This window comes from Loxodonta africana, chromosome 3 (genome assembly GCF_030014295.1).
Source record: "Loxodonta africana isolate mLoxAfr1 chromosome 3, mLoxAfr1.hap2, whole genome shotgun sequence".
NCBI classification, from domain to species: Eukaryota; Metazoa; Chordata; class Mammalia; order Proboscidea; family Elephantidae; genus Loxodonta; species Loxodonta africana.
In genome coordinates, this window is record NC_087344.1 from 134233520 (window position 1) to 134249076 (window position 15557).

At 38.2% G+C, this 15557-nt stretch overlaps 1 protein-coding gene across 1 annotated transcript in view; it reads right to left on the minus strand.

The window, feature by feature from the left end:
• LOC100663607 (guanylate-binding protein 4-like) overlaps nt 1–14526 on the minus strand; it is a 36210-nt gene extending 21684 nt beyond the window's left edge. The window contains exons 1-3 of the mRNA XM_023549397.2: nt 14509–14526; nt 13030–13225; nt 8337–8464 (exon numbers count right to left, since the gene is read on the minus strand). Of these exons, the coding sequence (XP_023405165.2) occupies nt 8337–8464; nt 13030–13219 (318 nt within the window). The 5' untranslated portion in view covers nt 13220–13225; nt 14509–14526. The remainder of the gene's footprint in view (nt 1–8336; nt 8465–13029; nt 13226–14508) is intronic.
• Between the last annotated feature and the right edge of the window lie 1031 nt (nt 14527–15557).

The following is a 15557-nucleotide window of genomic DNA, read 5'->3' on the forward strand; positions in this document are numbered from 1 at the left end:
TTTTTTTTGTCAGTTCTTTCAGCTTGAGAAACACCGAGCGTGTTCTTGCCTTTTGGTTTTCTATCTCCAACTCTTTGCACGTGTCATTTTAATACTTTACTTTGTCTTCTCACACTGCCCTTTGAATTTTCTGTCCAGTTCTTTTACTTCTTCATTTCTTCCTCTTACTTTAGTTGCTCGACATTCAAGAACAAATTTCAGAGTCGCTTCTGACATCCATTTTGGTCTTTTCTTTCTTTCCTGTCTTTTTAATGACCTCTTGCTTTCTTCATGTATGATGTCCTTGGTGTCATTCCACGACTCGTCTGATCTTCAGTCATTAATGTTCAATGCATCAAATCTATTCTTTTGATGGTCTCTAAATTCAGGTGGGATATGCTCAAGTTTGTACTTTGGTTCTCGTGGACTTGTTCTAATTTTCTTCAGTTTCATCTTGAACTTGCATATGATCAATTGACAGTCTGTTCCACAGTCGGCCCCTGGTCTTGTTCTGATTGATGATATTGAGCTTTTCCATTGTCTCTTTCCACAGATGTAGTCAATTTGATTCTTGTGTATTCCATCTGGTGAGGTCCATGTGTATAGTGGCCGTTTATGTTGGTGAAAAAAGGTATTTGCGGTGAAGGAGTCATTGGTCTTGCAAAATTCTATCATGCGATCTCTGGCATCATTTCTATCATCAAGGCCATATTTTCCAACTACCGATCCTTCTTTGTTTCCATCTTTCACATTCCAATCACCAGTAATTATCAATGCATCCTAATTGCATGTTCGATCAATTTCAGACTGCAGAAGCTGGTAAAAGTCTTCAATTTCTTCATCTTTGGCCTTAGTGGTTAGTGCATAAATTTGAATAATAGTTGTATTAACTGGTCTTCCTTGTAGGTGTATGAATATTACCCTATCACTGAAAGCATTGTACTTCAGGCTAGATCTTGAAAATTTTTTTTTTTTTTAACTTTTATTGAGCTTCAAGTGAACGTTTACAAATCCAGTCAGTCTGTCACATATAAGTTTATATACATCTTACTCCTTACTCCCACTTGCTCTCCCCCTAATGAGTCAACCCTTCCAGTCTCTCCTTTCGTGATAATTTTGCCAGCTTCCAACTCTCTCTATCCTCCCATCCCCCCTCCAGACAGGAGGTGCCAACACAGTCTCAAATGTCTACCTGATATAATTAGCTCACTCTTTATCAGAATCTCTCTCCCACCCACTGTCCAGTCCCTTTCATGTCTGATGAGTTGTCTTTGGGGATGGTTCCTGTCCTGGGCCAACAGAAGGTTTGGGGACCATGACCGCCGGGATTCCTCTAGTCTCAGTCAGACCATTAAGTCTGGTCTTTTTATGAGAATTTGGGGTCTGCATCCCACTGATCTCCTGCTCCCTCAGGGGTTCTCTGTTGTGCTCCCTGTCAGGGCAGTCATCGATTGTGGCCGGGCACCAACTAGTTTTTCTGGTCTCAGGATGATATAGGTCTCTGGTTCGTGTGGCCCTTTCTGTCTCTTGGGCTCTTAGTTGCTGTGTGACCTTGGTGTTCTTCATTTTCCTTTGCTCCAGGTGGGTTGAGACCAATTGATGCATCTTAGATGGCCGCTTGTTAGCATTTAAGACCCCAGACGCCACATTTCAAAGTGGGATGCAGAATGTTTTCATAATGGAATTATTTTGCCAATTGACTTAGAAGTCCCCTCAAACCATGGTCCCCAAACCCCTGCCCTTGCTCCGCTGACCTTTGAAGCATTCATTTTATCCCGGAAACTTCTTTGCTTTTGGTCCAGTCCAATTGAGCTGATCTTCCATGTATTGAGTGTTGTCCTTCCCCTCACCTAAAGCAGTTCTTATCTACTAATTAATCAGTAAAAAACCCTCTCCCACCCTCCCTCCCTCTCCCCCTCGTAACCACAAAAGTATGTGTTCTTCTCAGTTTATACTCTTTCTTAAGATCTTATAATAGTGGTCTTATACAATATTTGTCCTTTTGCCTCTGACTGATTTCACTCAGCATAATGCCTTCCAGGTTCCTCCATGTTATGAAATGTTTCACAGATTCGTCACTGTTCTTTATCGATGCGTAGTATTCCATTGTGTGAATATACCACAATTTATTTACGCATTCATCCGTTGATGGACACCTGGGTTGCTTCCAGCTTTTTGCTATTGTAAACAGAGCTTCAATAAACATGGGTGTGCATATATCTGTTTGTGTCAAGGCTCTTGTTTCTTTAGGGTATATTCGGAGGAGTGGGATTTCTGGGTTGTATGGTAGTTCTATTTCTAACTGTTTAAGATAACGCCAGATAGATTTCCAAAGTGGTTGTACCATTTTACATTCCCACCAGCAGTGTAGAAGAGTTCCAATCTCTCCACAGCCTCTCCAACATTTATCATTTTGTGTTTTTTGGATTAATGCCAGCCTTGTTGGAGTGAGATGGAATCTCATTGTGGTTTTAATTTGCATTTCTCTAATGGCTAATGATCGAGAGCATTTTCTCACATATCTGTTAGCTGCCTGAATATCTTCTTTAGTGAAGTGCGTGTTCATATCCTTTGCCCACTTCTTGATTGGGTTGTTTGTCTTTTTGTGGTTGAGTTTTGACAGAATCATATAGATTTTAGAGATCAGGTGCTTGTCGGAGATGTCATATCTGAAAATTCTTTCCCAGTCTGTAGGTGGTCTTTTTACTCTTTTGGTGAAGTCTTTAGATGAGCATAGGTGTTTGATTTTTAGGAGCTCCCAGTTATCTGGTTTCTCTTCATCATTTTTGGTAATGTTTTGTATTCTGTTTATGCCCTGTATTAGGGCTCCTAGGGTAGATCCTATTTTTTCTTCCATGATTTTTATCGTTTTAGTCTTTATGTTTAGGTCTTTGATCCACTTGGAGTTAGTTTTTGTGCATGGTGTGAGGTATGGGTCCTGTTTCATTTTTTTGCAAATGGATATCCAGTTATGCCAGCACCATTTGTTAAAAAGACTATCTTTTCCCCAATTAACTGACACTGGGCCTTTGTCAAATATCAGCTGCTCATATGTGGATGGATTTATATCTGGGTTCTCAATTCTGTTCCACTGGTCTATGTGCCTGTTTTTGTACCAATACCAGGCTGTTTTGACTACTGTGGCTGTATAATAGGTTCTGAAATCAGGTAGAGTGAGGCCCCCCACTTTCTTCCTCTTTTTCAGTAATGCTTTGCTTATCCGAGGCTTCTTTCCCTTCCATATGAAGTTGGTGATTTGTTTCTCTATCACCTTAAAAAATGACATTGGAATTTGGATTGGAAGTGCATTGTATGCATAGATGGCTTTTGGTAGAATAGACATTTTTACTATGTTAAGTCTTCCTATCCATGAGCAGGGTATGTTTTTCCACTTAAGTATGTCCTTTTTAATTTCTTGTAGTAGAGCTTTGTAGTTTTCTTTGTATAGATCTTTTACATCCTTGGTAAGATTTATTCCTAAGTATTTTATCTTCTTGGGGGCTACTGTGAATGGTATTGATTTGGTTAATTCTTCTTTGATGTTCTTTTTGTTGATGTAGAGGAATCCAAGTGATTTTTGTATGTTTATCTTATAACCTGAGACTCTGCCAAACTCTTCTATTAGTTTCAGTAGTTTTCTGGAGGAATCCTTAGGGTTTTCTGTGTATAAGATCATGTCATCTGCAAATAGAGAGAATTTTACTTCCTTCTTGCCAATCCGGATGCCCTTTATTTCTTTGTCTAGCCTAATTGCTCTGGCTAGGACTTCTAGCACGATGTTGAATAAGAGTGGTGATAAAGGGCATCCTTGTCTGGTTCCCGTTCTCAAGGGAAATGCTTTCAGGTTCTCTCCATTTAGACTGATGTTGGCTGTTGGCTTTGTATAGATGCCCTTTATTATGTTGAGGAATTTTCCTTCAATTCCTATTTTGGTGAGAGTTTTTATCCTAAAAGGGTGTTGGACTTTGTCAAATGCCTTTTCTGCATCAATTGTTAAGATCCTGTGGTTTTTGTCTTTTGTTTTATTTATGTGGTGGATTACATTAATGGTTTTTCTGATATTAAACCAGCCTTGCATACCTGGTATAAATCCCACTTGATCGTGGTGAATTATTTTTTTGATATGTTGTTGAATTCTATTGGCTAGAATTTTGTTGAGGATTTTTGCATCTATGTTCATGAGGGATATAGGTCTGTAATTTTCTTTTTTTGTAATGTCTTTACCTGGTTTTGGTATCAGGGAGATGGTGGCTTCATAGAATGAGTGGGGTAGTATTCCGTCATTTTCTATGCTTTGAAATACCTTTAATAGTAGTGGTGTTAACTCTTCCCTGAAAGTTTGGTAGCACTCTACGGTGAAGCCGTCCAGGCCAGGACTTTTTTTTGTTGGGAGTTTTTTGATTACCGTTTCAATCTCTTTTTTTGTTATGGGTCTATTTAGTTGTTCTACTTCTGAATGTGTTAGCTTAGGTAGGTAGTGTTTTTCCAGGAATTCATCCATTTCTTCTAGGTTTTCAAATTTGTTAGAGTACAATTTTTTGTAATAATCTGATATGATTCTTTTAATTTCAGTTGGGTCTGTTGTGATGTGATCCTTCTCGTTTCTTATTTGGGTTATTTGTTTCCTTTTCTGTATTTCTTTAGTCAGTCTAGCCAATAGTTTATCAGTTTTGTTAATTTTTTCAGAGAACCAGCTTTTGGCTTTGTTAATTCTTTCAATTGTTTTTCTGTTCTCTAATTCATTTAGTTCAGCTCTAATTTTTATTATTTGTTTTCTTCTGGTGCCTGATGGATTCTTTTGTTCCTCACTTTCTATTTGTTCAAGTTGTAGGGACAGTTCTCTGATTTTGGCTCTTTCTTCTTTTTGTATGTGAGCATTTATTGATATAAATTGGCCTCTGAGCACTGCTTTTGCTGTGTCCCAGAGGTTTTGATAGGAAGTATTTTCATTCTCGTTGCTTTCTGAGAATTTCCTTATTCCCTCCTTGATGTCTTCTATAACCCAGTCTTTTTTCAGGAGGGTATTGTTCAGTTTCCATGTATTTGATTTCTTTTCCCTAGTTTTTCTGTTATTGATTTCTAGTTTTATTGCTTTGTGGTCTGAGAAGATGCTTTGTAATATTTCAATGTTTTGGATTCTGCAAAGGTTCATTTTATGACCTAATATGTGGTCTATTCTAGAGAATGTTCCATGTGCGCTAGAAAAAAAAGTACACTTTGCAGCAGTTGGGTGGAGAGTTCTCTATAAGTCATTGAGGTCAAGTTGGTTGATTCTTGTAATTAGGTCTTCCGTGTCTCTATTGAGCTTCTTACTGGATGTCCTGTCATCCTCCGAAAGTGGTGTGTTGAAGTCTCCTACTATAATTGTGGAGGTGTCTATCTCACTTTTCAGTTCTGTTAAAATTTGCTTTATGTATCTTGCAGCCCTGTCATTGGGTGCATAAATATTTAATATGGTTATATCTTCCTGATCAATTGACCCTTTTATCATTATGTAGTGTCCTTCTTTATCCTTTGTGGTGGATTTAAGTCTGAAGTCTATTTTGTCAGAAATTAATATTGCTACTCCTCTTCTTTTTTGCTTATTGTTTGCTTGACATATTTTTTTCCATCCTTTGAGTTTTAGTTTGTGTCTCTAAGTCTAAGGTGTGTCTCTTGTAGGCAGCATATAGACGGATTGTGTTTCTTTATCCAGTCTGAGACTCTCTGTCTCTTTATTGGTGCATTTAGTCCATTTACATTCAGCATAATTATAGATAAGTAAGTGTTTAGTGTTGTCATTTTGATGCCTTTTTATGTGTGTTGTTGACAATTTCATTTTTCCACTTACTGTTTTGTGCTGAGATGTTTTTCTTTGTAAATTGTGAGATCCTCATTTTCATAGTATTTGACTTTATGTTTGCTGAGTCGTTACGTTTTTCTTGGTTTTTATTTTGAGTTATAGAGTTGTTATACCTCTTTGTGGTTACCTTAATATTTACCCCTATTTTTCTAAGTAAAAACCTAACTTGTGTTGTCCTATATCGCCTTTCATCCCTCTCCATATGGCAGTTCTATGCCACCTGTATTTAGTCCCTCTTTTTTATTATTGTGATCTTTTACATATTGACTTCAATGATTCCTATTTTGAGCTTTTTTTTTTTTTAATTAATCTTAATTTGTTTTTGTGATTTCCCTATTTGAGTTGATGTCAGGATGTTCTGTTCTGTGACCTTGTGTTGTGCTGGTATCGGATATTATTGGTTTTCTGACCAAACAATTTCCTTTAGTATTTCTTGTAGCTTTGGTTTGGTTTTTGCAAATTCTCTAAGCTTGTGTTTATCTGTAAATATCTTAATTTCGCCTTCATATTTGAGAGAGAGTTTTGCTGGATATATGATCCTTGGCTGGCACTTTTTCTCCTTCAGTGTTCTGTATATTTCATCCCATTCCCTTCTTGCCTGCATGGTTTCTGCTGAGTAGTCTGAACTTATTCTTATTGATTCTCCCTTGAAGGAGACCTTTCTTTTATTCCTGGCTGCTTTTAAAATTTTCTTTTTATCTTTGGTTTTGGCAAGTTTGATGATAATATGTCTTGGTGTTTTTCTTTTTGGATCAGTCTTAAATGGGGTTCGATGAGCATCTTGGATAGATATCCTTTCGTCTTTCATGATGTCAGGGAAGTTTTCTGTCAGCAGATCTTCATCTATTCTCTCTGTGTTTTCTGTCCTCCCTCCCTGTCCTGGGACTCCAATCACACACAAGTTATTCTTCTTGATAGAGTCCCACATGATTCTTAGGGTTTCTTCATTTTTTTTAATTCTTTTATCTGATTTTTTTTCAGCTATGTTGGTGTTAATTCCCTGGTCCTCCAGATTTCCCAGTCTGCATTCTAATTGCTCGAGTCTGCTCCTCTGACTTCCTATTGCATTGTCTAATTCTGTAATTTTACTGTTAATCTTTTGGATTTCTGAATGCTGTCTCTCTATGGATTCTTGAACTTATTAATTTTTCCACTATGTTCTTGAATAATCTTTTTGAGTTCTTCAACAGTTTTATCAGTGTGTTCCTTGGCTTTCTCTGTGATTCGCCTTATTTCGTTTCTGATGTCTTGAAGCATTTTGTAAATTAGTTTTTTATATTCTGTATCTGATAATTCCAGGATTGTATCTTCATTTGGGAAAGATTTTGATTCTTTTGTTTTGGGGGTTGGAGAAGCTGTCATGGTCTGCTTCTTTATGTGGTTTTAATATCGACTGCTGTCTCCGAGCCATCACTGGGAAACTTGTTTTTCCAGAAAATCCCCTGACTGGGGCGCTGGCTCCAGGCTCCGATATCAGTCGCTGCTTCCCCGTATTTGTTCATTTTCTATCTGTAAATCTGTGTTTGTTGTTCAGGGTTCGTAGATTGTTATGTATGTGATCGATTCACTTGTTTTTCCGAGTCTTTGTTGCAAGAGGGATCTGAGGTAGCGTCTACCTAGTCCGCCGTCTTGGCCCCCCGGCTGAAGTGTTCTTTTTGAAGATGAATGTAACTGCATTCCTCTTCAAGTTGTCATTCTTGGTGTAGTAGACCATATGACTGTCTGATTCAAAATGGCCAATGCCTTTTCCAAAGGTGGTTTAAGTAAATTGCTTCATTGATACCTTATTTGCATGTCTCCTACTTCCAACCCCATTGTCTTCACGCTTTAATACACAGCTCCTGTTGACTGCTTGGGTTGCAATTTAAATACCGTTTCCTCCTGGAAGCTTTCTCTAACCTGTTCTACTGAGCTAGGTTCCTGCTTTTGTGCATCCATGGCACCTTGTGCTGATCACACTGTGCACCTGTTGTGTCCCAAATAAATCCTAGGCCTTTACCTTTTTCAGTGCTGTGTCTGTAGCACTTAGCACAGAGCCCTGGAATTCAGCTGCTCAATAAGAATCTGTTAAACTGCATTATTCACCTTTGTGTTAAAAATAAGATCTATTCCTAATATACCAAAATGTTTGAGCATGCCGACGAAATATATTCAAGTAAACGGAATTTAACTTCATTATCTATAATTTGGCTGGAGCTCTGATGGTGCAATGGTTAAACACTTGCCTGCTAACCACAAGGTTGGTGGTTCAAATTCACCCAGTGTCTCCACGGGAGAAACATCTGGTGATCTGCTGCCATAAAAATTACAGCCTAGAAAACCCTATGGGCAGTTATACTCTGTCAAATGGGGTCACCAAGAGTCAAAAATCAACTTGATGGCCCCTAACGACAACATCTATGATTTTGATTTTCAGTTTCAGAAATATGTCACAAAAGTGAATTAAGATGGTGAAATTAAAAAGTAAGTAGATAATCAAGTGCAAAGAAGATTTTTACATGATTCTCTACTTTACCTTTTTCACGTTGCCCAGCCCTTCAATATCCAGAAGGACCAGGGTGTGATTGGGCTTGGAGGGGTGAGGTATACACAACATCCAGATGCCTTTCGTTACAGACTCCACTGTGGGGCCCACTTGGAAGCCTGCATTGTAAGGGAAGAAAACAACATATGGTGACAGCAGGTAGTCCAGGCTGCTCAGGACTACATTAATTAAACTTGAAGGACTGCAATTGCCTGGCATGGAGAGGGGTTGCTTCCATTTCAACAAGGATAGTCATCAAACCATTATACATATCAGGGACTTTCTCAAGAAACACTTTGAGTCCCCTATTCATTTCATTTTCTTAAAGGCTCAAACTATTGTCACATTACAGAATTAACATAATCTCTATTAATGTACGTATTTTTATCTGACACTCAAGAGGAAAAAAAGAGCACGAAATTTATAAGTAGAATCAGAGAGACAGCTGACAGGAGAGCTCTACGTTTCCTGTTCATCTATATATAGCACTTCCTTTTCCTTATTTCTACCACCTGCCTGTCCATTTGTGGTGCTGGGGTGACTTCTTGTTGCTATGATGCTAGGAGTTATGCCACTGATATTTCAAATACCAGCTGGGTCATTCATGGTGGACAGGTTTCAGTGGAGCTTCCAGACTAAGACAGAATAGAAAGAAAGGCCTGGTAATCTATTTCTGAAAATTAGCAAATAAAAATATTATGGATGACAACAGAACATTGTCCAACTTGCTTGCTTAGGATGTGACATCAGGAGAAATCAATTGCTTAAGGAAGACATCATGCCTGGTGAAGTAGAGTGTCGAAAGGGTGAAGGATACCCTCAGTGAGACTGATTGGTGCAATAACTGCAAAAATAGGAACATGCTGATGATTGTGAGGATGAGGCAGGACCAGGCAACATTTTGTTCTATTGTACATAAAGTATCCATGAGTTGAAGTGGACGGGATGGAAGCTATCTCTCTCTCTCTTTCCTTATCTAACTGTCTATCTATCTCTTTCGTTATTTGGGTTCCAAATTAAGAGAAAACCTCTTAAAAAGAGAAGACACTAAAATGGGAAGAACTGCAGTGAGTGGTCTCTCTAGTCCAGTTCTGCTGAAACAGGCTTTCAGTAGCAGAGTAGTGAGAACAGAACCCTGAAACATAGTTGAGGAATCTATAATTTGGGCCCTTATGCAAGTAGTTTAAGAGTCTTGATTTGTTAAACAACTGAAATCAATTAAGTGTTAAAGATGAATAATAATAAAGTCAGATAAAATATTCAGGATAATCGATGTGGTAATGGCATTCAAAAGTAATTAGTCATTGAGATCCTGGAGTATTTAGGAGGTTTCTAGCATTTTAGAACTGGGAAGTACTGAAACCATCATTTAGTCCAACTCATTCATTTTCTGGATGATGCAAGTGAAACACAGAAACTGTCACTGGTTACCACAACTAGTTAATGGTAAAGCCTGCGCTAAGAAAGACTCTCTGACTCAGCCTGGGTCTTTGTGGGTCACACTCACCTTGTCTACAGGGTAACAGTCTGACAGAATAGGAGTGGCCAATCAAGGTTTAATAGTAAAAAGGAAATGAAAGAGATTTGATGAATCTTGGCAAGCAAATGAATGAGAAAGCTAAAAAAAGAGGGAGGAGGTAATGGGCATTCCATGGCTTCATATCTTAGCAAGAAATACTTATAATTTCCAGCATGGCAGTGAAGATTTTGACTTACCAGTTGTCTTTTTTCACCTCCCCTTTCCCTTTGTCAGATTCACTCTGCTGTTCTACATACTGACCTGTGCCCCAGAATTTTGACTTTTATGGCCTATATTACCAGAGCTTCTTTGTGTTCCAACTTCCGGTAGACTTCAGTCACTGGGGGGTACTAGCAGGCAACTAGAAGTCAGTCACATGTCCCCCCTACCCCAGCTCCTACTGGACCACAATCTCCCAGTAGCTCTGTTTCTCTACCTCGGGTCACAGCTCTTTTCACTTAGCCACTTTCTGTGTATTTCCCTATCTTTCATTGCCTTTCTTTGCCCTACCTGTTTCCTTGTAAATAGTCCCGCCATTAAACGTTCTTTAATGACCTCTTGAGTGGGTTATTTGTGTCCTGCCCAGACCAGGACAAATACATTAGCCTTGGCTGGATTTTCTCCCCCCTTTTCCCTCTGTATGTTCATCTTTCCCTTTCTCCTCATAGAGAGAATAATGAGTTCTGTGATGCATAGTGTTGCCATTGTTGAAATTAAATCAACATCAATGGTTTTCTTTGTTTTTTGTTATTATTATTATTGATTTTTTTTTTTTTTTTGGTTTATTGTCTTAGGATGGGGGTATAATAGAAGGAAAAGCAGCAAAAGCCTGTGAGACTTCTTGCTGGCTTTGATCTCCAAAGGCTTAAACACACAGTGAAGAGGATTTGAGGGCCATGTTCAGAATCCTGATGATATGTCCTGTCCAGCAGTCCAAGATTTTGAGCATGTGCCATATGCAATGCTTCCTTCAACTGAGACTAGAAATGGATGTGATGAAATACCTAGGGGAGCACGATTCAGCATGACTCACATTATTAAATTCCAAATCCTGTGTTTCCTCCAAGGGGAGACTATAAATGCGTGAATTGGTTTCTACTCTTCTATTTTGTGATAATCTTTGATTCCTTGCTGATTAATATAGAGTAAGACCAACTCCAGTGCCCCCAGTGAGAAAGGACAAGGTATAATTAGAGGTTATCATCCTCCATTATCAGAGGTATAAGTCACCACCATGGTGATAGAAGTAGTGACCTGGTCCTGTTCATGGACATTGATTTAGAATGGATCTCTTTCTTTGTATTCTTACGAGAATATGGAAGGGATGGAAAAGTCACATTTAAGGTGTTTAAAACATTTTGAGATCAGAGAATTCCTGAGAAGAGCCCTGGGAAATTACCTGATTATTACTTGATCTTATCTTGAGCAGGAAATAAAAAGGATGTTGTTGAAACCCCCTCACTGTTATCTGTCTTTCATGGTTCTAAACTCTGATACATCAAGAAATAAAATTCCTATAAGTTTATTTGGGGTAGGCAAGGAAAGTGCTTTTCACTGGATTAGTGATCAAAAATTACTCTAAAGAAAAGATAGAAGATGTTTTATTTAGAAATCAGTGGGAAATTGGGAAGTAAAAAGAGAGGAGGAAGAAATAAAGGAAATGGAGATAGGACTAGAGAATGATAAAGAGCGTAAGAAAGAGAGTTGGACTGATGGGATCCTGAGAGTCTAGTGGACAAGAGCTTTGACTGCTGGTGGTCTTGTAACAGGAAGTAAGACTTTTGAAAAAATGACTTCATGGTCTGCATAGACCAAAAGGACAAACAGGACCATGAAAGGATTCTCTGAAACATCAATAAGAACAAAAGAAATTAAACCAAATAAAAAACCCCATAAAATGAGAAATCCAAATGCAAATTAATATATGAAAAGGTGGTCAAACTTATTTATAATGAGGCATATGACATACAGTCTCCAGTGTACAAATTACAGATAAAATTTGAAAAGTTGTTTGGTATTATTTAGAAAGGCTAAAGACACACGAACTTGTAATCTGGCAATTTTGATTCTGGGTATATCAGGTATATTACACAAGGGAAGCTGTGTACATGTGTAAAGATAATAAAAAAAAAAAGATTATAAGTATAAGAAAATTCATGCCAGCTTTCTTCATAAAAGTTAAAAAATATATAAAGCGCAAATGGTCATCAACCATAAATGGGCATATTTTGGTATTTTCAAAGAATAGCATGCTATAAAGTAGTGAAAAGAAATAAATGATGGACATACATGATAAAGTGGGTAAATCATGTAGATTTCTTAATGAGGGACACAAGCAATACACAAAAGAACACATACAATATAATTCCGTTATTATAAAATTTAAAAGCAAGGGCAAACTAAATTAAAAAAATAAATAAATGCATACAGAGATTGTAAAACCATTTCTAAAAAGTAAAAAAAAAAAAAAAAACAATACATAAAAATCAAAATACTGATGAGCTCTAGTGAGGTTGTAAGCAGGTATAATTTGGGCTTTTAGGTGTTGGTAAAGCTTTATTTCTTGACCTGGCAGTGATTCCACAAATGTTCACTCTATATTCATTAATTTTATTGTACATTTGTGTTTTATGTAGTCTTCTGTGTGAGTTATAGTTCATGTGCTTGAAAAGATAAATAGGAGATAAAAGAGAAGAGGGTATAATTTCACAAAGTTTTGCTATGAAATGGAGCAAAAAAAAAAAAAAAGAATGAGAGCTCCATTGAAATGTGGGATATTTCCTCCTTTCTGTCATTTTTGTAAATAGGACATAATAAAATATGTGTGTATACTACTTGGAATGACCCTATAGTTTTAGAAATATGATGCAAGAAAAAGATGGAATAATTGTCCGAGCTGAGTTCCTGAGCAGGAGAGGCTGATGGGACCCATGGGACCAGTGGGGTGGATCTTTTGATAAGGTTGGGAGAACTCTTCTTTATTACTGGAGAAAAGAGTGAGGTTTTGTGGACCTACAGAGTTAGGGTTGCAAATCGTATAAATACTAGAAGTTGACTTTATTGGGAGGAGTAGGGGTATTCCTTAAGATGACCGTCAAGGAGGTGTGATCAGCCTGCATTTTCACTGGTTCCAAGATAACGGCCCCTACCCAGGACAGCACTCACCATGGCTCTGTCCTGCCAGGCGGTTCATTAGGTAAGATTTGCCTGTACGATATAGGCCTACAATGGCCACCACCAACACAGGCTGAGAAATCTTGTCGAGAATCTTCAGTGCGTTTGGATTCACCATCAGCTGTTCGTTCTGGTTTTCTATTAGACAAACGGGGGCCTCCATGATGGTTTTAAATGCCATGGTTTCCTGCAAACCCAGAAGAGTGTGTCAGTAAAATACAAGATCCCAAGGTCATCTCTAGTGAGGTTCAAGTCATGTGCATATCAGCTTCCTGCTTATATCAACTTTTTACTTTTTGTACTTTTTTTAAGGGAAGAGTATGTAGCTTGGCATTGGCAGATCATAGAGTTCTTCCTTCATCATGCACATAATGCCTGGTGATATTGATGATGATGCTTAGGGTATAACTTGTCTCCAATGACTCCCTTCTCTGGAAATGATATTCTAGTTACTGAATCCCTCAATGTGACAATCCCTGGCACTGTTAACTTCTGTATATTATCTTACTGATCCTTATGAGAATCCTAAAGCTTAAAGAACTTCATCTATTCGTAGTAGATGAATAAAGGCAGTGTAGATAGGCTGAATGATTGGTCATGATTGTATCGACAAAATCAGGTTTGAAGAGCGATCTGTCTTGCTACACAACCTGCTACGTGCGTCTCAATCAACTTCATCAAATAAATTTTTTTCCCCTCTGATTAGTTTCCTAGGGAAACTGCAAGATTTCTCTTGACTAATCACATGTGAAATCACTATAGTACATAGTGTAGCATGAATGGATCCTCTTGTTTCTGTAATGTCATCTCATAAACTACTGAGAAGTTTCCAGACCAACTTGTCTGTATACAGGGTTTGTTTGTTTTATAGGGGATTTAAGGTCAACCTATATTTTGTGAAAGGCACGACAGTCCATAACATCCAATCTTATTTCTCACATTCATTTGTTTATTCATTACATATTTAATGAGTCTGGTGGTAGTTAAATGCTCAGGATATAAAACGATTAATAGAGTCCCACGCTTATACCATAGATTCTGTATCACGTTCAATTTTAGTTTGTCTGTGAGTAATAGAAAAGCCCTAGAAAACTGTTGCTTAAATACCTGAAATTTTATTTCCTTCTCTCATAAGCATCCAAAGAAAGAGTCCATGGCTCTGCTTCACAAAGTTATCGGGGGCACTAGTTCTTTCTGTTTTCTGCTTGGCTGTGTTTTCTCATGCTTCCTTATGGTCCCAGATGGCTTACCTCCACATGTCTGGGACACAGCATGGCTATACAAGTATTTGCTTAAAAAAATTTACGTCTGTAAAGAGGCAGTGAGTGTGGAATTCCAAACAACAAAAATGAAAAATGTAATATTGTGTCTGGACTAGAAAAGACTTTTTCAGGATGTCATGTATCCCCTACTCTGTGTTTTTGATCTGAGGCCAGTGGAAGAGAAAATCGAGATGACACAATTGGGTACCTGAGAGTTAGGAGCTAGATACTTTGTTTCCTCCAGTGTTTTTTCTGGAGCCTGTACAGATTCAACCTTGACATGTTCTGCTGAAATGGCATAGGAAGAAAGAAAATCATGTAAAGTTGCACTTTTACTTTCTTCTTCCTTCCACACTTATTTGTTATTGTTACTATTTCATGTAGGAAAGTCCCTGGGGCCATTTTTTGGGAGTAGCCATAATGCCACTTGCTGTGTTATACACACTCAGAAAGGGCTTTGGGAGGTAAGACACATGTCTGTTGTTCTTCCTCTAGTTGAGCGATTCTAGGTGTACCAGGCCTGGGAAGAGGGACAGTAATTACCCAAAGGGTTTCTGAGGACTGAGAAGGCTGAACCTCCTTTTGTACATCCACTCCCCCCGCATGTGAGCTCTCCCTGCTGCCAGAACCTAGGAGTCCCATCAATTCCTAAAGATCATACCAAAAACCCGTTGCCGTCGAGTTGATTCCGACTCATAGCGACCCTATACCTATACAGCCCCTATTTATTTGAGAGCTCTACGGTGCCTACACACTGAAGCTAGGTTAATTATCTCTAATATTGATGGCATATGAGGGCTTAGCTTGTATTGAAGCCATTATATTACCCATTGATAATTGACAGAATGAAGCTCAATTCTTCCCAAAGAGTTTGTTTAGTCCCCCTCTGATTTGTTCTATGTTCCCAACACTCCAACTCTATTACAGGACACAAGTAAACCCTTGATTAAGAGCATGAAGTTGAGGATATATGGAAAGGTGGTAAGGATGAGGATGAAAAAGTCAGTCCTGAACCGAACTGGACTGATATCTTCTCATTGTAAAATGTACCCTAATCACAAAATTTAAATCTCTCTAGAGTCAGTATGCCCTGGTGAGAGGAAGTGGAAGAGGAAAGCTCTGGTCTTTGTGTTATTAGATTGTGATACACAATAGACTTGTCTCTATGCTTGTCACCTGAAAATTCTGGATCTCTTTCCGAAGTTTCATTCTCTCCTCTCTGAATTTCTCCTTGAGACATGGTTCCTGTTTCTAAAG